Source organism: Myotis yumanensis, unplaced genomic scaffold, assembly GCF_028538775.1.
Source record: "Myotis yumanensis isolate MYYU_CA2020_CCGP unplaced genomic scaffold, mMyoYum1.0.hap1 SCAF_3, whole genome shotgun sequence".
Lineage (NCBI taxonomy): Eukaryota > Metazoa > Chordata > Mammalia > Chiroptera > Vespertilionidae > Myotis > Myotis yumanensis.
The window spans coordinates 164,537,274-164,560,995 of record NW_027223754.1 but is presented as its reverse complement, the minus strand read 5'-3'; the positions used below and the strand labels follow the sequence as shown (position 1 = coordinate 164,560,995).

Below are 23,722 nucleotides of genomic sequence, written 5' to 3'. Positions count from 1 at the left end.
AACTTGTGTAGATGTATTTCTATGAAATAAATCGTTAGTTCTCTATGAAAAAAAAAAAAGAAGAAGAACCTGAGAGGATGAATGGATGATCTCAGTGAGAGCTTAAACAAAGAGATAATAAGCATTAAAAAGGACATAGAAGAAAAAGAAGGAAAAAAAGAAACCATAAAAAAGAACCAATCAGGAATGAAAAATACACTATCTGAAATGAAAAATACACTAGAAGGAATCAACAACAGGTTAGATGAGGCAGAGGATTGAATCAGCAATTCAGAGGACAAGATAATCCTAAGCACCCAAGCAGAGCATCAAAAAGAAATGAGAATTTTTTAAAATGAGGAAAGTCTGCCATGGCCAGTGTTGCTCAGTGGTTAGAGCATCGGCCTCTGCACCAAAGGGTTGTAGGTTCTATTCCTAGTCAAGGGCACATACCTGGGTTGTAGCTTTACTCCCGCCCCTAGTCAGGTCATGTATGGGAGGCAACCAGTAGATGTATCTCTCTCACATCAATGTTTCTCTCTCTTTCTTTCTCTCCACCTCCCTCTCTCCCTTCCACTCTCCCTGAAAAGCAAAGGAGGAAAAAACCGTCAGGAAAGAAAAAAAATTAAAAATTAGGGAAGTTTAAGGGACTTCTGGTACAACATCAGGCATAACAACATCCACATCATAGAGATACCAGAAGTAGAAGAGGGTGAGCAAGGGATAGAGAACCTGTTTGAAAAAATAATGACTAAAAACTAACCTGGTGAAGGAAAAAGTTACACATATTCAGGAAGTCCCAACCAAGATGAACCCAGTCCTGGTCATGTGCCTCAGATGGTTGGAGCATTGTTCCTTAAACCAAAAGATTGTGGATTTAATTCCTGGTCAGGGCACATACCTAGGTTGCAGGTTCAATCCCCAGTCAGGGCACACATAGGAGGCAACCAATCAATATTTCTCTCTCACATTGATCTATCTCTCCCCTCCTCTCTCTTCATCTCTCTCCCTAAAACCAATAAAAACAACTTCTCAGGTGAGAAATTAAAAAAAAAAGATAATCCAAAGAGGCCCACACCAAGACACATAATTAAAGTATCAAAGATTAAAGACAGCCCTCGGCGGTTCTTGCTGGAGCTTCGCCATTACAGATGCCAGGAGGTTCTTGAAAAGAAGTACTTGCTAGACTTCAAGATATCAGAAGAGAGGTGAAAGTATATTGCAACTTTGATTGGACTTAACAGTTTCTGCAGGTGCTTCACTGGAGCGTCCTTTCACCTTACAACTGCAGTTCCCCTGAACTCAGGCCCCACGTTGGGTGCCACATGTGCTGAGTCAGCTCAGCCAAGGGTTCGGGGAGTCTGAGGGGGGGTGGCGAAGGATGTAAAAATGACAGACAAAGAGAATAAGCTGGGTCTGGTAGATCTTCCTGTGCCTGGGTGAGGCCACAGAGAGAGATCCAAACAGCAAGCTGAGCCTTTATTTTATAGCCAGAGGTAAACAAGGTAGTGGTCACCATAGATACCATGTTCTTGTGAGTTTCACTTGTTTTGGCAGCACTTGCTACATTTCCCTCAGCCTGTTAGCCACCCAGATAAGATCTAAGGAGCATCATAAGGTCAAGCCTAAATATGCTAAGAGGGGAGACAAGATGGTGGCAGAATAGGCAGACGTGTCCCAAGGCTTGTCCCAGAGCAAATAGAATGAGCAGCTGAAGCGAATAATATCCACCCTGAATTGGCGAAGCAGACTCAGCTGGTGAGACAGTTTGCAGCCAGGAAGGACAGAGTTCCCCTGGAAAGGTAAAAACCAGGGTTCTGGGCAGGAAAGTTTACCAGATCTCTGAGCCCAGAGGGTCAGAGGGAAACCTTGCAGAACCCAGCCTCATCCCTTGGAACAGGCACAGCCTCTGACGGGGGAAAGGAGATCCATGGGACTGTTGGCGCCAGGGGATTTGAGATCTGGGTGCCATAGTTACAAAAGACTGAGTCGAGAGGGGGCAGCCTGAAGCGCTGACCAGACCATGCAGTGCCGGTAGGAGAGGAGCTCACAGAGACTCAGTCTTCCCCGTTTCTGCGGCCAACATTTGTTTGTTTTCACTGAACCTTGTTCATAGGACATTTCAGATGTAGATACTCACCCGTGCTGAGAAGCTAGAGAAGGTGCGGACAAGTGGAATCTGGGGAGAGGCTGGGGAGAGAAGAGGGTCCAGGAGAGATGGCAGCAGGTTGAGTGCTGAGTCACGCCTGAGCCCCAGGACCTGGGCAGCCATTTGCTCCTGAAGTTATAACCCCTCCCTCCAGCCCCCAGGCAAGGAATACAGCCACACCCAGATTCCACTCTGAATGGTACAAAGGATTAAACAAGTCTGATTAGTCCCTGGGAGTTAACAGGGTCTGGCCTTCAGTCCCAGAAACAGAAAAAAAAAATCACAGACATTCCAGAAAACTGGGATCTTAAGTCAGCCAAAGGATTGACATTTCAATTTTCCATTTTTATTTTTATATTATTATTTTGTTAGCTTTTTTTTGCTTTTTTCTTTGTTTTCCTTTTTTTGTTGTTCTTTGTTTTCCTTTTTTGTTTGTTGCTTTATTTTCTACTTTTCACATTATTTTTTCATCATTCAATTTTATTTTATTTTTACTTGCTATTTTCTATTTTTATACCATTTTTTAAATCAATTTTTTTGTAAATATATTATTTTGATCCCCTTCTTTCTCTTCTTATCCACTCATCCCTTTTCTACTTCCTCTATACTGAATTGAGATACTCCCCATATTTATCCAATTCTTAACCTTATTTCCTTTATATCAGCTCAGCCTCTACAGATTCTGCCCCCACCCTCTTTACTGAGTGTTTGGTGTTTGTATTTGTTTGGTTTATCTATTGGCTCTGTGGTATTTTCTCCATAAATATATATTCTCCTTTTTCTTTTCTCTCCTATCTTTTTTTCTCTCTCTTAGATATCATTTGTGCTCTCTTTTCCCTCCCCTAATTATCTTTTCTCAGGTGGTTGCTTATATTGGGGTTATCAGTGCCGTGAATACATTCATGCTTTGTTCCCTTTGGGTCATGTCTTGTTAAGGTGAATATTTTGGGATTAGTGTTCTACAGTCTATTTTCATCTTTCCTTTAGCATCCTTCTACTCTACCTCAACTTTACCTTTATGCCAAAACTCTCTTCCTCACTTTTCCCCTTTTGTTGTCCTGTTTCTCTTACCCTATTCCTGCTTTAGATTTTCCTTATTTGTTATTTTTGCCCCTGGTAAAATTTCACCCCACTTATATATCTAATTTCCAATCTCCTGCTCTAAATCCATATATACCTCTCTCTTCTCTTTCTTCACTATCCAAAGTTTTTTTTCCCTCTCTGTCGTTTTGTTGTTGTTTGCTTGATTGTTGAGTATATTGGGTTTTTTTATGCTTGTTTGTGAGATTGTTTTTCTTTTTCTTTTTCTTTTTCTTTTTGTTGGTTTTTTCCCCAGTTATTTTTTTGCTTCTGTTTTCCCTCGCCTCGCTTAATATTAGTTGTTGTTTGTAGTTTGCATTCATCTCCAGGGATCTGTTGCTGGAATTTGTTGAGATTAGTGGCTGTTCTATTGGAGTTTTCTCCCCGTATAAATAGTTTCTTCCCCTCTTCTATTTCATTCTCTTTCTTTTCTCTCTTACTTTTTTTTTCCTTTTCCCAATTTCATTTTTACACTCCTTTTTTATTTCTTTTTATCTTTTTTCTTTTTCTCTTCTTTATTCTTTATCCTCTCATTCTCTTTGCTCTGGTGGTCACCTTTATTTGGGGTTATTAGTATCATGAATACATTTGTGTTCAGTGCTTTATGCATTGTGCCTTGTTGTGTTGTATTTTGTGCCTTTAAGTCAACGCAGCAGAGAGAGAACTACATAACCAAATACCTGGAGAAGAGAGATCATGGGGAGACAAAGAAACAGCCCGCATATGAAAAAAAAAACAGGCATCACCAGAAAAGGAAGTAAACGAATGGAGGCAAACAACCTGTGAGAGACAGAATTCAGAGAAATGGTCATAAGGTGGATGAAAAGAATGAAAGATATGCCAAACCGGTTTGGCTCAGTGAATAGAGCGTCGGCCTGTGGACTCAAGGATCCCAGGTTCGATTCCGGTCAAGGGCATGTACCCTGGTTGCGGGCACATCCCCAGTGGGGGGCATGCAGGAGGCAGCTGATCGATCTTCTCATCAATGTTTCTAACTCTCTATCCCTCTCCCTTCTTCTCTGTAAAAAATCAATAAAATATATTTTTTAAAAAAGAATGGAAGACAAATTCAACAATATGTGTAAGAACCAAGAGGAAATGAAGAAGAACCAAGAAGAAATGAAAAATGACATCACTGCTATAAAGAACTCAATAGAAAGCATCAACAGTAGACTAGAAGAAGCAGAGGACCGCATCAGTGAGCTAGAATACAAGGTAGGAAAAAATACCCAAGCAGAGCATCTTCTAGAAAAAAGAAAAATAAAAAGCAGGAGGAGAGCCTAAGAGAACTTTGGGACAACACGAAACAAAACAACATCCACATAATAGGGGTGCCAGAAGGAGAGGAAAATGAGCAAGGAATAGAAAACCTGTTTGAAAAAATAATGACAGAAAACTTCCCTGATATAGGGAAGAAAAAACTCACACAAATCCAAGAAGCTCACAGAGTCCCAAACAAAATGAACCCCAAAAGACCGATGCCAAGGCACATTATAATTGAATTGGCAAACACCAACAACAAAGCAAGAATCTTAAAACCGGCCAGAGAGAGACAGAAAGTTACTTACAAAGGATCCCCCATCAGACTAGCAACGGATTTTTCAACAGAAACACATCAGGCAAGAAGGGAATGGAATGAAATATATAAATTCATGCAAAGGAAGGGTCTGAATACAAGAATACTGTACCCAGCAAGGCTATCAATCAAAATTGAGGGTGAAATCAAGAGCTTCACAGACAAAAAAGGACTACAGGAGTTTATTACCACCAAACCAGCAATGCAAGAAATGCTAAAGGGCCCTAACCGGTTTTGCTCAGTGGATAGAATGTCAGCCTGCGGACTGAAGGGTCCCAGGTTCGATTCTGGTCAAGGGCATGTACCCTGGCTGCAGGCACATCCCCAGTAGGGGAGATGCAGGGGGCAGCTGATCGATGTTTCTTGCACATTGATGTTTCTAACTCTCTATCCCTCTCCCTTCCTCTCTGTAAAAAATCAATAAAATATGTTAAGAAAAATGCTAAAGGGAAGATGGCGGCATAGGTAAACACCGGAGACTGCTGCCGCAAACAACCACTTCAAAAATACAACTAAAAGACAGAACGGACATCACCCAGAACCACAGGAAAGCTGGCTGAGGAGAGACTCTTCAACTAGAAGGAAAGACAACAGCAGTGTGGAAAATTTAAAGGTGCGGAGGTGCGCGTGCAAAGCAGACTGGTGGCTGAGGGCGTGGTTGTCGTTTTCAATCAGGAGGGAGTCTCAGACTCTGAGCTCCAGATCTGGGCGAGTCTCTAGGGACTCAGACTCAAACGGGAGAAGCGGGATTGTCTAGCATCAGTTGGAACGTGAGGGCAGCTTTCTCTCCGAGGTTTGCAGCGGTTGCCGGGGTTCTGAGAAGCAGAGCCTCTGGGAACGGGACTGAAAGCAGCCATAACTGCTCCTTCCACCCGCCCTGTTGATCCCGCCCCACCCAAGCCCTGTGCAGAGCCATTTGTCGGACTGCCTCAGGCAAAGGCTAGATTAGCACCTCTCCAGAGGACAGAAGTTTCCCCGGGCAGACACAGCTGATTCTCACAGCCAGTCGGCCTGGTGGTCAAATCCCTCTAGTATTAACTACAACAATCAAGGCTTAACTAGAACAAGACTGCGCACAAAGACCACAAGGGGGTGCACCAAGAAAGCATAAAAAATGCGAAGACAAAAAAACACGACAGAAATGGAGGATATAGAGCTAAAAAACGCAATTTTGAGGGCTTGCAAGAAACTTGATGAGAGCCTCACGAAAACTAATGAGACCCTCGATGCTATGATAAAGAACCAACTAGAAATTAAGCATACACGGACTGAAATAAAGAATATTATACCCCATAGCAGACCAGAGGAGCGCAAGAATCAAGTCAAAGATTTGAAATACAAAGAAGCAAAAAACACCCAACTGGAAAAGCAAAATGAAAAAAGAATCCAAAAATACGAAGATAGTGTAAGGAGCCTCTGGGACAGCTTCAAGCGCACCAACATCCAAATTATAGGGGTGCCAGAAGATGAGAGAGAGCAAGATATTGAAAACCTATTTGAAGAAATAATGACAGAAAACTTCCCCTACCTGGTGAAAGAAATAGACTTACAAGTCCAGGAAGTGCAGAGAACCCCAAACAAAAGGAATCCAAAGAGGACCACATCAAGACACATCATAATTAAAATGCCAAGAGCAAAAGACAAAGAGAGAATCTTAAAAGCAGTAAGAGAAAGACAATCAGTTACCTACAAGGGAGTACCCATACGACTGTCAGCTGATTTCTCAACAGAAACTTTGCAGGCCAGAAGGGAGTGGCAAGAAATATTCAAAGTGATGAATACCAAGAACCTACAACCAAGACTACTTTATCCAGCAAAGTTATCATTCAGAATTGAAGGTCAGATAAAGAGCTTCACAGATAAGGAAAAGCTAAAGGAGTTCATCACCACCAAACCAGTATTATATGAAATGCTGAAAGGTATCCTTTAAGAAGAGGAAGAAGAAGAAAAAGGTAAAGATACAAATTATGAACAACAAATACACATCTATCAACAAGTGAATCTAAAAAGCAAGTGAATAAATAATCTGATGAACAGAATAAACTGGTGAATATAATAGAATCAGGGGCATAGAAAGGGAGTGGACTGACTATTCTTGGGGGGAAATGGGTGTGGGGTGTGCGGGAAGAGACTGGACAAAAATTGTACACCTATGGATGAGGACATTGGTGGGGGGGGAATAAGGGCAGAGGGTGGGGTGGGAAACTCGTGGAGGGGAGCTATGGGGGGAAAAAGAGGAACAACTGTAATAATCTGAACAATAAAGATTTAATTTGAAAAAAACAAAAAACAAAAAAATAAATGTGACAAATCACATAAAATGAAAAATAAAAATCACACAATCATAAAAGATGCAGAAAAGCATTTAATAAAATCCAACACCCATCTATAATAAAAGCATAATATACTAATTAGACCAGACGTCCTTCCAGACATCCTTCCAGACAACCTTCAGGACGAAACCACAGTGGCGGGGGTTGAGGTGGAGGCAGCTACCACAGGGGCAGGGGCTGAGGCAGAAGCAGCCGCTGCATTGGCAGTGGCCACACCCCTTGCAGGAATTTCATGCATCAGGCCTTTCTTTTATGATAAAAACTCTCAGAAAAGTGGGAATAGAGAGATCATACCTCAACATAATAAAGGCCATATGTAACACACTCTCAGCCAACATCACAATCAATGGGCAAAACTAAAAGCGTTTCCCTTAAGATTGGGAACAAGACAAGATGTCCACTTTCACCAATTTTATTCAACACTAGAGACCCAGTGCATGAAATTCATGCACTCAGGGTGGAGGGGTCTCTCATCCTGGCCTGTGCCCTCTCACAGTCTGGGAACCCTCCAGTGATGTCCAACTGATGACTTAGGATGTCCGTCAGACATCCTTAGCACTGTTGCAGAGGCAGGAGAGGCTCCCACCACAGCTCCTGTGCTCGCCAGCCACGAGTCTGGCTTCTGGCTGAGCAGCACTCTCACTGTGGAAGCGCACTGACCACCAGGGGGCAGCTCCTGCATTGACCGTCTGCCCCCTGGTGGTCAGTGTGTGTCATAGTGACTGGTCTTTCCTCTGTTCAGTTGATTTGCATATTAGCCTTTTATTATATAGGATAATACTACAACTCCTAGCCACAGCTATCAGAGAAGAAAAAGAAATAAAATGCATCCAAATTGGAAAAGAGGAAGTAAAACAGTCATCATTTGCAGATGACATGATATTGTACATAGAAAACCCCAAAGCTGGAGGGGGTCAATGGGGAGAAAAGGGGGACATATGTAATACTTTCAATAATAAAGATTTTTTTAAAAGAAAAAGAAAAGAAAACCCTAAAGCCTCAACTAAAAAACTACTAAATTTGCCCTAGCTGGTTTGGCTCAATGATTTTCTCTCATCATTGATGTTTCAATGTCTCTCTCTCTCTCCCTTCCTCTATGAAATCATTTATATATCTATAATAATAAAAGCATAATATGCTAATTAGACTGGACATCCTTCTGGACAAAGCTGGGGCTGCGAGGGCAGCCTCGTCCCAGGTGCTGGAGGGAAGCCCAGGTCTCAGGTGCCAGAGGGAAACTGGTGCTGGCATCCAGGGGAAGGTAAGTCTACTATTGCACAGATTTTATACATTGGGCCTCTAATATTTGTTTGTTTGTTTGTTTAAAACAGAATGTCCATGCTACCCAAAACAACCTAGAGATTCAACACAATTCCTATTGATACCAATGGCATATTTAACCAATGAAGAACAAATGTTTCAAAAATGTATATGGAACCCGAAATTCCTAGCATAGCCTCAGCTTGAGAAAGAACTACCTGGGAACATGCTACCTGATATAAAACTACACTACAAAGCAATTGTAATCAAAACACCATGGTACTAGCACAAGAACAGGTATATAGTTCAATGGAACTGAACAGAGAGCTCAGAAATAAATCCATTTATGTTCAATAAATAAATAAAACCCTTATGTTCAACTAATATTTGACAAAAGGAGGCAAGAGAATACAATGGAGTCATGACAGTTTCTTCAATAAATGGTGTTGGAAAAAATTGGACAGAACATTAAAAAAAATGAAACTAGACTATCAACATACACCATACACACCAATAAACTCAAAATGGATAAAAGACTTAAATGTAAGTCATAAAACCACACAAATCTTGGAAGAAACCATAGGCAGTAAAGTCTCAGACATCTCTCATAGCAATATGTTTGCCAATACATCTCTTAGGGCAAAGGAAACTAAGGAGGAAATTAACAAATGGGACTACATCAAACTAAAAAGCTTCTGTACAGCAAAAAAACATTAGCAATATAAAAAGGGAGCCCACTGAGTGGGAGAATATATTCGCCAATGATACATCTGATAAGGTGATAAGGGGTTAATTTCCAAAATATATAAGGAACTCATACAACTCAACAAAATACAACTCAATTAAAAAATGGGCAAAGGACCTGAATAAACCCTTCTCCAAACAGGACATACAAATGGCCGAGAGACATGAAAAAATGCTCAACTTCACTAATCATTAGAGAGATGCAAATTAAAATGACAATGGGGTATCACCTCACACCTGCCAGAATGGCTACCATCAATGAATCAACAAACAAGTGCTGGTGAGGATGTGGGAAAAGGGAACACTGGTGGTGGGAATGCAGACTGGTATAGCCACTGTGGAAAACAGTGTGAAGTTTCCTCAAAAAATTAAATATGAAACTGCCATTTGACCCAGCCATCCCACTTCTGAGAATATATCCTAAGAACCCTAAAACAACCATCAGAAAGAATATATGCACCCTTGTGTTCATAGCAGTGCTTTTTACAATAGCTAAGATCTGGAAATAGCCTAAGTGGCCATTAGTAGACGAGTGGATAAAAAAGCTGTGGTAGCGGGCTGGTGTGGCTCAGTGGTTGAGCATCAACCTATGAACCAGGAGGTCACGGTCTGATTCCTGGTCACGTCACATGCCCGGGTTGTTGGTTCATCCCCAGCGGGGGGGCATGCAGGAGACAGCTGATCAATGATTCCCTCTCATCATTGATGTGTTCTCTCTCTCTCTTCCCTCTTCCTTCCTCTCTGAAACCAATACTAATTATTTAACTAACTAATTGAAATAAAAAAGCTGTGGTGCAGCCCAGCCAGTGTGGCTCCATTAGTTGACCATCATCACTTACACCAGGATTTGGGGCTCGATTCTCAGTAGGGGGCATGCAGAAGGCAGCCAATCAATGTTTCTCTCTCATCGATGTTTCTACCTCTCTCCTGCTCCCTTCCCCTCTCTGAAATCAATAATAAAATATATATTTTTTAAGCTGTGGTACTTTTACACTATGGAATACTATGCAGCTGTAAAAAAAAAGAAGAATCTCTTACCCTTTGAGATAGCATGGATGGACCTGGATTTTATTATGCTAAGCAAAATAAGCCAGTCAGAGAAAGGTGAACATCACACTTATATGTGGGATCTAGTGAACAAAAGAAACTGATGAACAAAGAAGGTTTAGAGACTTGGAAGCATGGAATAGACCAGTGATGGCGAATCTTTTGAGCTCAGCATGTCAGCATCTTGAAAAACCCTAACTTAACTCTTGTGCCGTGTCACATATAGAAATTTTTTGATATTTGCAATAATAGTAAAACAAAGACTTATATTTTTGATATTTATTTTATGTATTTAAATGCCATTTAACAAAGAAAAATCAACCAAAAAATGAGTTCGCGTGTCACCTCTGACACGCGTGTCATAGGTTCGCCATCACTGGAATAGACTGACAGATCTTAGAAGGAAGGGGGAGGAGGAAAGAGATTAACCAAAGAACTTACATATACATATATGCATAACCCATGGACACAGACAATAGTGCGGTGAAGGCCTGAGGTGGGACCGGTTCTGGGAGGAGAGAGGAAAAGGGGGGGAAATGGGGGACAGCTATAATACTCTCAACAATAAAAATAAATATAAAAATAATTAACCTCACAGGGTGATCTGATCATAGATTTCTAACTAGGCATGTCATGGTGGGTAGTCACACTCGAGGAATATAACTCTTTATTTTATTAATTTTAAAATTTTTATTTATTGACTTTTAGAGAGAAAGAGAGCAAGAGAGAGAAACATTGATTTGTTCCACTTATTGATGCATTCATTGGTTGATTCTTGTATGTGCCCTGACTGGGGATCAAACCACATCCTTGGTGTATGGGGACAATGCTCTAACAAACTGACCTACCTGGCCAGGGTGCATTTGAGTTCTTGATTCCCAGCATTTGTCATCAGTTTTAGCTCAAATAAACTCATAAAAATTCTCTACAGGTTTGGATGTTTCATTTGTAAGTATGGTCTAACAATCGTTTTCTTTTTAATTCTAATTTTACATGGATATTGAGTATTAGTAGATCAAGATCTAACCAGGAGCCCTAACCGGTTTGGCTCAGTGGATAGAGCATCGGCCTGGGGACTGAAGGGTCCCAGGTTCGATTCCGATCAAGGGCATGTACCTTGGCTGCGGGCACATCCCCAGTAGGAGGTGTGCAGGAGGCAGCTGGTCGATGTTTCTCTCTCATTGATGTTTCTAACTCTCTATCCCTCTCCCTTCCTCTCTGTAAAAAAAAAAAAAAAAAAAAAAAAAATCAATAAAATATATTAAAAAAAAAAAAAGATCTAACCAGGAAAATAAAGAATTGGTATGTAAAGCATGAAAAAATTTAAAGTAGAGAATTTGTTATGTCATAGAAGAGCTGAGAGGCCAAACAGGGAATGAAAGGAAGACAACCAGAGCTTAGCAACAGCAGAAACAAAGAGAGGAGATAATGTTACTGTAGCTCCAGTGCTTGTGTCACCCAAAGGAAGCTGGTGTAATAGGTCTATCATGAAATAGAGCCATGAAGGAGATGCTTTCAGAGACACTTTCCCAATCAAACAGGAAGGAGTTCTACCTGCCTCCCCCGCCCCCCGCCGCCTTCATGTTTTCCTTTGCCTTTCTTTGTCAAACTTAGTAGAAGTCAGCAGACATAGGTACTCGGGTAAGGCAACCTCCACCCCTCACTCCTGCCTTCTCACTCTGCATAATTCAGAGAAGACTAAAGGAAAAGTAAACAGACCCAGGTCCAGCAGATTGATATATTTGCTTCATTTTTACCGTCTAATCATTCATATTATTTCTAATTAGGATAGTTAGAAAATACTAACCATTGATTAGAATACTTATTTTTCTGACTTTTTTGCCCTTAGTATTGACTTTTTCTTTCAGTAATTGTTTCCTTAAAATTTTCAACACATATGTTTATAAATTAACATATTCTAAAGTAAATCAATATCAATGCCCATCATGAACAGCACAGGTATCTTAAGGCTTTAACTCTGATCACTCTTCTTTTAATATGCTCTTTTGTTGTTGTTAATACTCACCTGAGGACAATTTTTTCCTTTTTTTTTTTTTTTTTTTTTTAGAGAGAGTGGAAGGGAGAGGGAGAGAGAGAAACATTGATGTGAAAGAGAGACACTGATTGGTTGCCTTCCACAGGAGACCAGACCAGGGCCAGGGATCGAGCCTGCAACCAAGATACATACCCTTGGCCAGAATTGAACCTGTGACCCCTCAGTCTAAGGGCTGACAGTCTAACCATTGAGCACCAGTTAGGCCTTAATATGCTATTGTTGTCCAGTATTTCATTTCATTTTTGTAAGACTCCACACATTATATATTATTATTGTTTTGTTGTTATTGTTTTATATACCTTATATCTATATATTTGCCTGTGTTTACAATTTTATTTTTTCATCATGCCTCTTTTCATATTAGAGTCCTCATTGATTTCTCTTCTCTTTTCCTCAGGAATATCCTTTAGACGTTCCTTAGTGAGGGTCTATTAGTAAACCCTCTAAATTAGTCATCTAAAAATGCCTTTATTTCAACCTCATACTTGAAAGATAATTTTGCTAGATGTGCACTTCTAGGTTGAGAGGTGTTTACTCTCAAAGCTTAGAAGCTGTTATTCCATTACCTTGGGTATCCATAGTTAATGTTGAGATAGCTGGGAGTACAAAATGCCATTACTTTATAGGGATCTGACTTTATTCTTCACCTGATTTGAAGATGTAATCTTTGTCTCTGGTTTTTTGCAGTTTCACTACTATGTAAGTATTTAAGTATGAATTTATTTTTTAAATATGAATTTAGCCGAAACCGGTTTGGCTCAGTGGATAGAGCGTCGGTCTGCGGACTGAGGGGTCCCAGGTTCGATTCCGGTCAAGGGCATGTACCTCGGTTGCGGGCACATCCCCAGTGGGGGATGTGCAGGAGGCAGCTGGTCGATGTTTCTCTCTCATCGATGTTTCTAACTCTCTATCTCTCTCCCTTCCTCTCTGTAAAAAATCAATAAAATATATTTTAAAAATAAATAAATAAATAAATAAATAAATATGAATTTAATTTTTGTTATTTTGCTTGGGATTCTTTCAGGTTTCTAAATCTGAGAAATGGTATCTTTTATTCAACTGTGTAAAATTCTCAGCATTATCTATTTATTACCTCTCTCCAGTCCTTTTTATTTTATTTTTCTGAAAGTCTGATTATAATACGTTGGCTCTTCATGTTAGTTAACCTCTCATTTGTGGTTTCAATTTCTTTATCGCTGGTATTGAATTGATGATGTAGCCCCAGTTTGAAAGCCAGCACGCTCAAGACCCAAGAAGAGCTGATGTTCTAGTTCAGTGATGGCGAACCTTTTGAGCTCGGCGTGTCAGCATTTTGAAAAACCCTAACTTAACTCTGGTGCCGTGTCACATATAGAAATTTTTTGATATTTACAACCATAGTAAAACAAAGATTTATATTTTTGATATTTATTTTATATATTTAAATGCCATTTAACAAAGAAAAATCAACCAAAAAAATGAGTTTGTGTGTCACCTCTGACACGCGTGTCATAGGTTCGCCATCAATGTATCTAGTTCAAGTCTGAAGGCAGGTAAAGACTAATGTCCCAGCTCAAGGCAGTGAGGCAAATGGAGTGGAGTCCCCTTTTACTCAGCCTTTTTGTTCTATTCTGGTCTTTAGTTGATTGGATGAGATCTTTACTCAGTCTACTGATCCAATTGTCAATCTCATCCAAAAATATCTTTACAGACATATCCAAAATAATGTTTGACTAAATATCTGGGCACCCTGTGGCCCAGTGAACTTGACACATAAAATCAACCATCCCAACTATAAATAGAGTAAAAAAAAAAATGGGAGGAAGTATTTGAAAATTACATATTTAGTAAATGGTTCATATCAAAAATATAAAATGAATTTCTACAAATCAACAAGGACAAACTTAGTTCCAAAATGGGCAAAAGACTTGAATAGACATTTTATGAAAGGATATATACACATGGCCAGTAAGCACATAGAAAGATGTTCGATCCTGCCCAACTGGTGTGGCTCAGTGGTCGACCTCTGAACCAGGAGGTTTGTGTTCGATTCCCAGTCAGGGCATATGCCCAGGTTTTGAGCTCAATCCCAGTGGGGGGTGTGCAGGAGTCCGCTGATCAATGATTCTCTCTCATCATTGATAACTCTATCTTTCTCTTCCTCTCTGAATTCAATGAAAACTATTTTTAAAAAATAATATATAAAAAAAGATTTTTGATCTCACTAATCATGAGGGAAATGCAAATTGAAACCACAGTGAGATACTTCACACCCATTAGGATGGCTATTATCACAAAAAGAAAAACACAGACCATAACAAGTGTTAGTGAAACTGTGGAGAAATTGAAACCTTTGTGCACTGCTGATAGGAATGGAAAATGAATGATGAAGCCACTACAGAAAACAATGTTCAATTAAAAACAGAATCACCATATTATCCAGCAATTCTGCTCCAGAGTATATAAAAAATTAAAAGCAGGGACTTGAATAGATATCTGTACTTCAGTGTTCATAGTAGCATTACTCACAATAGTAAAGAGGTGGAAGCTATCCAAATGTCTATTGATGAATGAATGGATAAATAAAATGTGATATTCTATATAATAAAAGGCTAATATGCAAGCTGTCCCTTCGGAAGTTCTACCAACTGGGAGTTTGACCACCTGCTATGACATGTGCTGACCACCAGGGGGTGGCGTGGAATGAAGGAAGGTCCTGGCCAGTGGCTGGCAGCTGGGGGGAGGGAGGCCCCGGCTGGCAGCCATAAGGCCCCAATCGGCTCTGATTGCCAGCCAGGCCTAGGGACCCTACCCATGCACAGATTTCATGCGCCAAGCCTCTAGTATACATATAATGGAATATTATACAACTTTAAAAAGAAAGGCAATTCTGATACATGCTACAACAATGGGTGCATTTTTTAAACATGATAAGTGATATAAATCACACACAAAAGGACAAATACTTTATGATTCCACTTACATAAGTTATATAGAGTAGACAAATTCATTGAGACCGAGAATAAAATGGTGTTTGCCAGAGTTTAGGGTTGTGGGGGGAATAGGTAATTATTGTTTAATGGGTCAGAGTTTCTGTTTGGGATGGTGAGAAAGTTCTGAAAATAGATAGTGATGATGGTTACAGAACATTGTAAATGTACTTAATGCCACTGAATTGTATAATTTAAAATAGTTAAGATTGAATATTTTATCTATATCACAATAAAAAATTAAAAAATAGGTAATTGCCTGTTTAAAGTAAAAGTAACAGGAATGTAATAAATAATGAGTTTATAATGTACATAGTAGTATATTAAAAATATCATAAATGGCCCCAGGCCAGGTGGCTCAGTTGATTGAAGTGTCATCCTGTACACCAAAAGATTGTGGGTTCAATCCCCAGTCAGGGTGCATATGGAAGGCAACTGATCAATGTTTCTCTTTCATATCAATGTCTCTCTCTCTCTCTCTCTCTCTCTCTCTCTCTCACATCTTCTTCTTCTTCTTCTCTCTAAAATTAATAAACATATCCTCAAGTGAGGAATTATATATATATCACTAATGCCAGGAGGCGGGGAGGTAGAATATTGTTATAAGGTTCATACACTGTTCATGAAGTAGTATAATTAAAAAAATGAAGTAGTATAATACCATTTGAAAATAGATTATTGTAATTTAAATATCTATACTCTAAATCCTACAGCAACCACTAAAAAGGTGAAATATAATTATAGCTAATAAGCCAATAAAAGAAATAAAATAACCATAAAATATATTGAATCTAAAAGAAGTCAGAAAAAGAATAAAAAGGAAAAAAAACCCACATGAGACATACAAAGCAAGTAGCAAGATGGTAAAATTAAATCTAACCTTATCAATAATCATGTTAAATATAAATGGTCTAAACATCCAATTAAAAGATAGAAATTGTCAGGTTGGATAAAAAAAAACACCAAATTAGCCCTAGCTGGTTTGGCTCAGAGGATAGAGCATCCACCTGTGGACTAAAAGGTCCAGGGCACATACCCAGGTTGTGGGTTTGATCCCCAGTGGGGGGCATGCAGGAGGCAGCTGATCAATGATTCTATCTCATTGATGTTTTTATCTCTGTTTCCCTCTCCCTTCATCTCTGAAATCAATAAAAATATATTTTAAAAAAGAAACCCAATTATAAGCTTTCTATAAAAAAACCTACTACAGCCTGGCTGGTGTGGCTCAGTAGTTGAGCATTGACCTATTAACCAGGATGTCTCAGTTTGATTCCTGATCAGGGCACATGCCCAGGTTGTGGGCTCCACCCCAGCAGGGGGTGTGCAGGAGACAGCCAATCAATGATTCTCTCTCATCACTGATGTTTCTACCTCTCTCTCCCTCTCCCTTCCTCTCTGAAATAAAAAAGAAATTGTATTTTTAAAAATATTTTATTGATTTTTTACAGAGAGGAAGGGAGAGAGATAGAGAGTTAGAAACATCGATGAGAGAGAAACATCGATCAGCTGCCTCCTGCACATCTCCTACTGGGGATGTGCCCGCAACCCAGGTACATGCCCTTGACAGGAATCGAACCTGGGACTCTTCAGTCCGCAGGCCGATGCTCTATCCACTGAGCCAAACCGGTTTCGGCAGAAATTGTATTTTTTAAAAAGGGGTTTCTAATCCTAGCTGGTTTGACTCAGAGAATAGAGTGTTGGCCTGTGGACTGAAGGGTCCTGGGTTCAATTCTGATCAAGGGCACATGCCCAGGTTGCAGGCTCAATCCTCAGTAGAGGCATGCAGGAGGTGGTTGGTCAGTGAATCTTTCACCATTGATGTTTCTACCTCTCTCTTCCTCTTCCTTCCTCTCTGAAATCAATAAAAAATATATTTAAAAAAAATAAATTTTAGCCCTAACCGGTTTGGCTCAGTGGATAGAGCGTTGGGCTGCGGACTGAAAGGTCCCAGGTTCGATTCCTGTCAGGGGCGTGTACCTTGGTTGCGGGCACATACCCAGTGGGGGGTGTTCAGGAGTCAGCTGATCGATGTTTCTCTCTCATTGATGTTTCTGACTCTCTGTCTCTCTCTCTCTTCCTCTCTGTAAAAAATCAATAAAATATATATTTAAAAATAAATAAATAAATAAATTTTAAAAAGGGGAGTGGGGTCTAAACAGTAACCTTGGCCCTGGCGGTGTAGCTCAGATGGTTAGAGCATTGTCTGATACACCAAGGTTTCAGGTTTGATTCTTGGTCAGGGCACTTCAAGAATCAACCAATGAGTGCATAATCAAGTGGAGCAACAAATCAATGTTTCTCTCTCTCTTTCTCTCAAATCAATTTTTTAAAAAAGTAAAGTAACCTCACAGAGTGATCTGATTATAACTTCCTAACTGGGCAGGTCATGGTGGGTAGTCATACCACAGGCATATAACTTTTTTAGTAGACGGTTTATTTTTTAAGCAAGCCCTGTTCATTATTATTTGTGCATCTAGGTTTACACACCTTTGCAATAAGCATTACCACCCTAAAGAGAGCACATAAACTTGTTAACTACACTGTAATCCAATAATCTTGTTAACTACACTGTAATCCAATCCCCATCTTACTTTCTCCCACCTTCATGGACTCTTATGTTCCCTCCTTAGTTCAAATGCATAGAAGAAACTGCAAAACTGTTATTCTCTGAAGCAATTGTCATCAAGGGCACATGCCTTGATCAGAATTGATGCACCGCTATGTTCATAGCAGCACAATTTACAATAGCTAAGATCTGGAAACAGCCCAAGTGCCCATCAGTAGATGAGTAGATAAAAAAGCTGTGGTACATTTACACCATTGAACACTATGCAGAAGTAAAAAAGAATCTCTTACCCTTTGAGACAGCATGGAGGGACCTGCAGAGTATTGTGCTAAGCCGAAATAAGCCAGTCAGAGAAAGACAAGTATCACATGATCTCAATCATATGTGGAATCTGATTAACAAAATAGATCCAGAGACAGAAGCATAGAACAGACTGTGCAATCTCAGAGGGAAGGCAGGGGAGGGTGGGTAGGTGGGAAGAGATTAACCGAAGAACTTGTATGCATATATGCATAACTCATGGACACAAACAATAGGGTAGTGAAGGCCTGGGGTGGGTGGTGGGGGCAGGCTAGAAGGGATCAATGGTGGATAAGGAGGGACATATATAATACTTTCTTTTTTTTTCATATATAATACTTTCAACAATAAAGATTTAATTTGAAAAATTCTCTCCAGAAATAGAGATAGAAAAAGACAAATTACTAGTATCGTAAATGAGAGGTGACATTATTAAAGGTTCTACAGATAATGAAAGGATAGTAAGAGATTACCATGAACAATTTTAAACCAATAAACTCAAAAACTCTGATGCAATGGACAAATTCCTTGAAAGGTACAAATTGTGAAAGCTTACTGAAGAAGAAATAAGATAACATAACATGAGTAGCCCTATGATGTTTCTAAAAATTAAATTTGTAGTTTAAAAACTTCCCATAGTTAAACCCCAAGTCTAGATGGTTCCATTGGTTTTCTCCCAATCCCACTGAAACATTGGTGGTTTCTACCAAACATATAAAAGAAAATGCCAATTCTTCAACAAACTCTTACAGAAAATTGTAGAGAATATTCTACGTGAGTCTATAAAGCTAGCATTACTCCGATGCCATTATAAGAAAACTAGACTAATGTATTTTATAAACATGGACACAAAAATTTATTAACAAAATTTAACAAACTGAATACGAGATGATAAAAAAAAAACATGCTACATTATGAATAAATGGCATTTATTCCAAAAATTCAAAGTTGGTTTAGCATTCATAAATCAATCTAATTTACTATATTAACAGATTCCAGAGAGAAAAACATGTGATTATTCGACTAAATTCAGTAAAAGCTTTTGATAAAACCTAATATTAATGTCACATGGGTATGATATACAACATGGTGACTATAGTTAATACTGTATTGCATTTTGAATGTTGCTAAGAGAGTAAATATTAAAAGATCTCATTACAAGAATGAAATGTGTAATTATGTATGGTGATGGGTGTTAACTAGATGTATTGTGGTGGTCATTTCACAATATGTACACTTACTGAATTAAAAAATAAACCCGGAGAACCAAGATGGCGGCATAGGTAAACACCGGAAATTGCTGCCTCCCACAACAACTTCAAAAATACAACTAAAAGACAAAACGGACATCATCCAGAACCACAGGAAGGCTGACTGAGTGGAAATTCTACAACTAGAAGGAAAGAGAAAAGCACACTCAGAGGAGGTGTGGAATTAAAGTACAGAGGTATGGAGGCACATGCGGCAAGGGCTGGCAACTGAGGACGCGGCTGTCTTTTTGAATCGGGAGGGAGTCACAAGCTCCCCACTGCTCTGAACTCCAGTTCCGGGCGAGTCTCTGGGAATCCAGATTCATACGGGGAGAAACTGGACTATCTGGCAGTGGGCAGAACTCGGAACTCGAGGGCGGCTTTCTCTCAGCTGTGCTTGCAGTGATTACCAGGACGCTGAGACTCGGGGCCTCTTAGGGCAGGGCTGAGGATCAGCCATAGCTGCTTGCTCTGCCCTGTTGATCCCCTGAGGCCCCGCCCCACACAAGCTGCGGCAGAGGCTTTTGCATATGAATGCCCTGGCCCTTTGCAATCTGAAAATTACCTAACAAATTGCAGCTGGGCCAGACAGACGCAGAACTTCCAAGAGAAGGCCCAAGACCCCACAGCAGCTTGCATTGATTCACAGCTGGGCCTCATCTGGGCACCTCCAAACCCCACACAAGGAAGGGGAATCTGCAGATTTCTTCATAGCTCCTGCTGGGTAGCCTCAGGCAGAGGCTAAATTAGCACCTCCTTAGATCCAAAAGCCAGTGTACCCAGTGGTCAGAGTGGGACCATCCAGATTACAACTCCTCAGATCCAAAAGGGACATACTCAGGGGGCAGACTCAGTGAGCACCAAAGCCCCACTGAAGCAAGTCTTGCCCCAGAAGAGTTTCTTCAGCACAGAAGTTCTCCCACCGTAGACACAGCTGATTCTCACAGCCAATTGGCCTGGAGGTCAATTCCTCCCAGTGATACCTACAACAATCAAGGCTTAACTACAAGACTGTGCACAAAGCCCACAAAGGGGTGCACCAAGAGTGTCCACCTCAGGTAATTGGGGAGGCTGAGCCACTGGGCCCTGTAGGACACCTAGCACACAAAGCCACTCTACCAACATAGGAAAGCATAAAAAATGCAGAGACAAAGAAACAGGTCACAAATGACAGAAATGGAGGAAAGCAAACTACTGGATATAGAGTTCAAAACCACGCTTTTAAGGTTTTTCAAGAATTTTCTAGAAACCGCCGATAAAATTAAACCTCGAGTTCCGAATTCTGCCCACTGCCAGATAGTCCAGTTTCTCCCCGCCAAGGATATGAAAAAAGACCAACTAGAAATTAAGCATACACTGACTAAAATAAAGAATAATATACAGAGATCCAACAGCAGACAAGAGGATCACAAGAATCAAGTCATAGATTTGAAATACGAAGAAGCAAAAAATACCCAACCAGAAAAGCAAAATGAAAAAAGAATCCAAAAATATGAAGATAGTGTAAGGAGCCTCTGGGACAACTTCAAGCACACCAACATCCAAATTATAGGGGTGCCAGAAGAAGAGAGAGAGCAAGATATTGAAAACCTATTTGAAGAAATAATGGCAGGAAACTTCCCCTACCTGGTGAAAGAAATAGACTTACAAGTCCAGGATGCACAGAGAACCCCAAACAAAAGGAATCCAAAGAGGAACACACCAAGACACATCATAATTAAAATGCCCATAGCAAAAGACAAAGAGAGAATCTTAAAAGCAGCAAGAGAAAAACAGTCAGTCACTTACAAGGGATTACCCATACAACTGTCAGCTGATTTCTCAACAGAAACTATGCAGGCCAGAAGGGAGTGGCAAGAAATATTGAAAGTGATGAATAGCAAGAACCCACAACCAAGATTACTTTACCCAGCAAAGCTATCATTCAGAATTGAAGGTCAGATAAAGAGTTTCACAGATAAGAAAAAGCTAAAGGAGTTCATCACCACCAAACCAGTATTATATGAAATGCTGAAAGGTATCCTTTAAGAAGAGGAAGAAGAAAAAGGTAAAGATAAAAAAAATTATGAACAGCATGCCAGGGGGATAGGTGGAGGGAGGTATCAGGATCCCTGTTGGGTGGGGTTTGGGGGGGTTGGCAAAAAAAAATTATGAACAGCAAATACATATCTATCAACAAGTGAATCTAAAAATCAAGTGAATAGAAAATCTGGCCGAAACTGGTTTGGCTCAGTGGATAGAGCACCAGCCTGTGGACTGAAGGGTCCCAGGTTTGATTCCGGTCAAGGGCATGTACCTGGGTTGTGGGCACATCTCCAGTGGGAGATGTGCAGGAGGCAGCTGGTCGATGTTTCTCTCTCATCAATGTTTCTAACTCTCTATCTCTCTCCCTTCCTCTCTGTAAAAAATCAATAAAATATAAAAAAAAATCTGATGAACTGAGTAAACTGGTGAATATAATAGAATCAGGGGCATAGAAAGGAAGTGGACTGACAATTCTTGGGGAGAAAAGGGTGGGGGGGTGCAGGAAGATACTGGACAAAAATCGTACACCTATGGATGAAGACAGTGGGAGGGGTAAGGGCAGAGGGTGGGGTGAGAACTGGGTGGAGGAGAGCTATAGGGGGAAAAAAGAGGAACAACTGTAATAATCTGAACAATAAAGATTTAATTAAAAAAAACAGACAAAAAAATAAACAAATAAATCCAAATCTATTATTGATTAAAAATCTAGGTAAACTAGGAAAAGAAGGGAATTTCCCCAACTTTATATAGAGCATTCTAAAATATATATAGCTACTATCATACTTAATGGTGGAAGACTGAATGCTTTTTCCTAACATCAAGAACAAAGTAAGAATGCCTCATTACTTCTACTCAACTTTATACTGGAGGTTCTAGCCTCCCTAGACTATCAAGAACAAAGTTTAAATGCACACAGATATTAAAGGAGAAAATAAAGCTGCCTCTATTAGCATATGACAGGATTATCCTATATAATAAAGAGCTAATATGCAAATGGTGGTTACACCCTCATGTCATCAAGCCCTCACGCTATCACGCCCTAACTGCTCAGACACTCAACACTGGGGAGAAAGGAATGGGGACCAGCCAGGCTATGGTCCGGGAGAGGGATAAGCCGCACACCCCTCGGTCCTGGGCGCCAGCACCTGTGGCCCAGGCAAAGCCGCCTGCCCACGGTCCTCTGCAGCTGCGGCCGGCCCTGCTGAAGCCGGCCTGGGTCCTGGGTGCTTGCAGCCATCCAGAGGAGGGAATCCTGGGCCCCAGGTGCGGGATGAGGCAGAGGCAGTTAGGGGTGATCAGGCCAGCAGGGGAGCAGTTAGGGGTGATCAGGCACACAGGCAGAGGGGTTAGGTGTGATCAGGCAGGCAGGCAGGTGAGTGGTAGGAGCCAGCAGTCCCGGATTGTGAGAGGCAGTTGGACATCCCTCGAGGGGTTGTGGATTGGAGAGGGTGCAGGCTGGGCTGACAGACCCCCCCTGCCCCATGCATGAATTTCATACACCGGGCCTCTAGTATATGTAGAAAATCCCAAAGAATGTACAAAGAAAATCTATGAGGATGAATCACTGCTAATAAGCTATTTGATAAGTCAGTCAGGAACAAATGAAAACTATTGGCTAAAATTAGATATCAAAATTAGCTATAGATTTTAATTTCTCTGATTCTCAATCATTCAATAGCACATGTGATTTATTTCTTAGAAAGCTTGATTAATTCTGAGATGAAAATGAAACAGACTAAATATAAAATGGGAGCTTGTTTATCCACAGTCAGGTGAAATTGTCATTTGAAATGAAAATGACCTTAAACAGTCAAATTTCATGCGAATAAAATGAGTTCTAAAAAAACATAGCTGGTCATGAAAAGTTAAAGAAAAAGTAAGTTGCAACCTATAAAATTCTCATGAACTATACCTACCTCTCTGGCTCGAAGGAGCTGTGCTTGCTCAATCTTAGACATGACATCCTGCACGGAGGCAGGGGTCTCAAGTCTAGAGGCCTCAGGGTCCGCTTTGGGTTGGATGGTGTAATCCACAGCTTTCTTTTCTGAATCAGACTCACTGTGTGTCTCATTTTTCATTTTGATAAAGTCAAGTGATTTTCTTTTATTTCTTTTTCTTCTTTATTTCCTCCTCAGAATATAGGCAAATGGTAATAAACGTGTCCCCAAGGAAGCTAGAAGAAGTCTTTCCTGCTCTCAGAGATTGTGGTTTACCTTGCCACTAATTTGTTGCTAACCATGGTGCTCTGGTCCTCATGATGTCATAATAGACCTGTTGTGACATTATCATTGACTCAAACATTCTAAGAGTGCTTACTATATGCAGAGAACCAGGCATTCTATATGCTGTGTTGGTACAAGGGTGCAGGGCGGAGGGTGGAAAGAACAG

At 40.4% G+C, this 23,722-nt stretch overlaps 1 protein-coding gene across 1 annotated transcript in view; it reads right to left on the bottom strand.

Moving 5' to 3' along the window:
* The window catches only part of FAM186A (family with sequence similarity 186 member A), a 61,421-nt gene extending 38,009 nt beyond the window's left edge, over positions 1 to 23,412 (bottom strand). The window contains exon 1 of the mRNA XM_070408809.1: positions 23,251 to 23,412. Within this exon, the coding sequence (XP_070264910.1) occupies positions 23,251 to 23,412 (162 nt within the window). The remainder of the gene's footprint in view (positions 1 to 23,250) is intronic.
* Between the last annotated feature and the right edge of the window lie 310 nt (positions 23,413 to 23,722).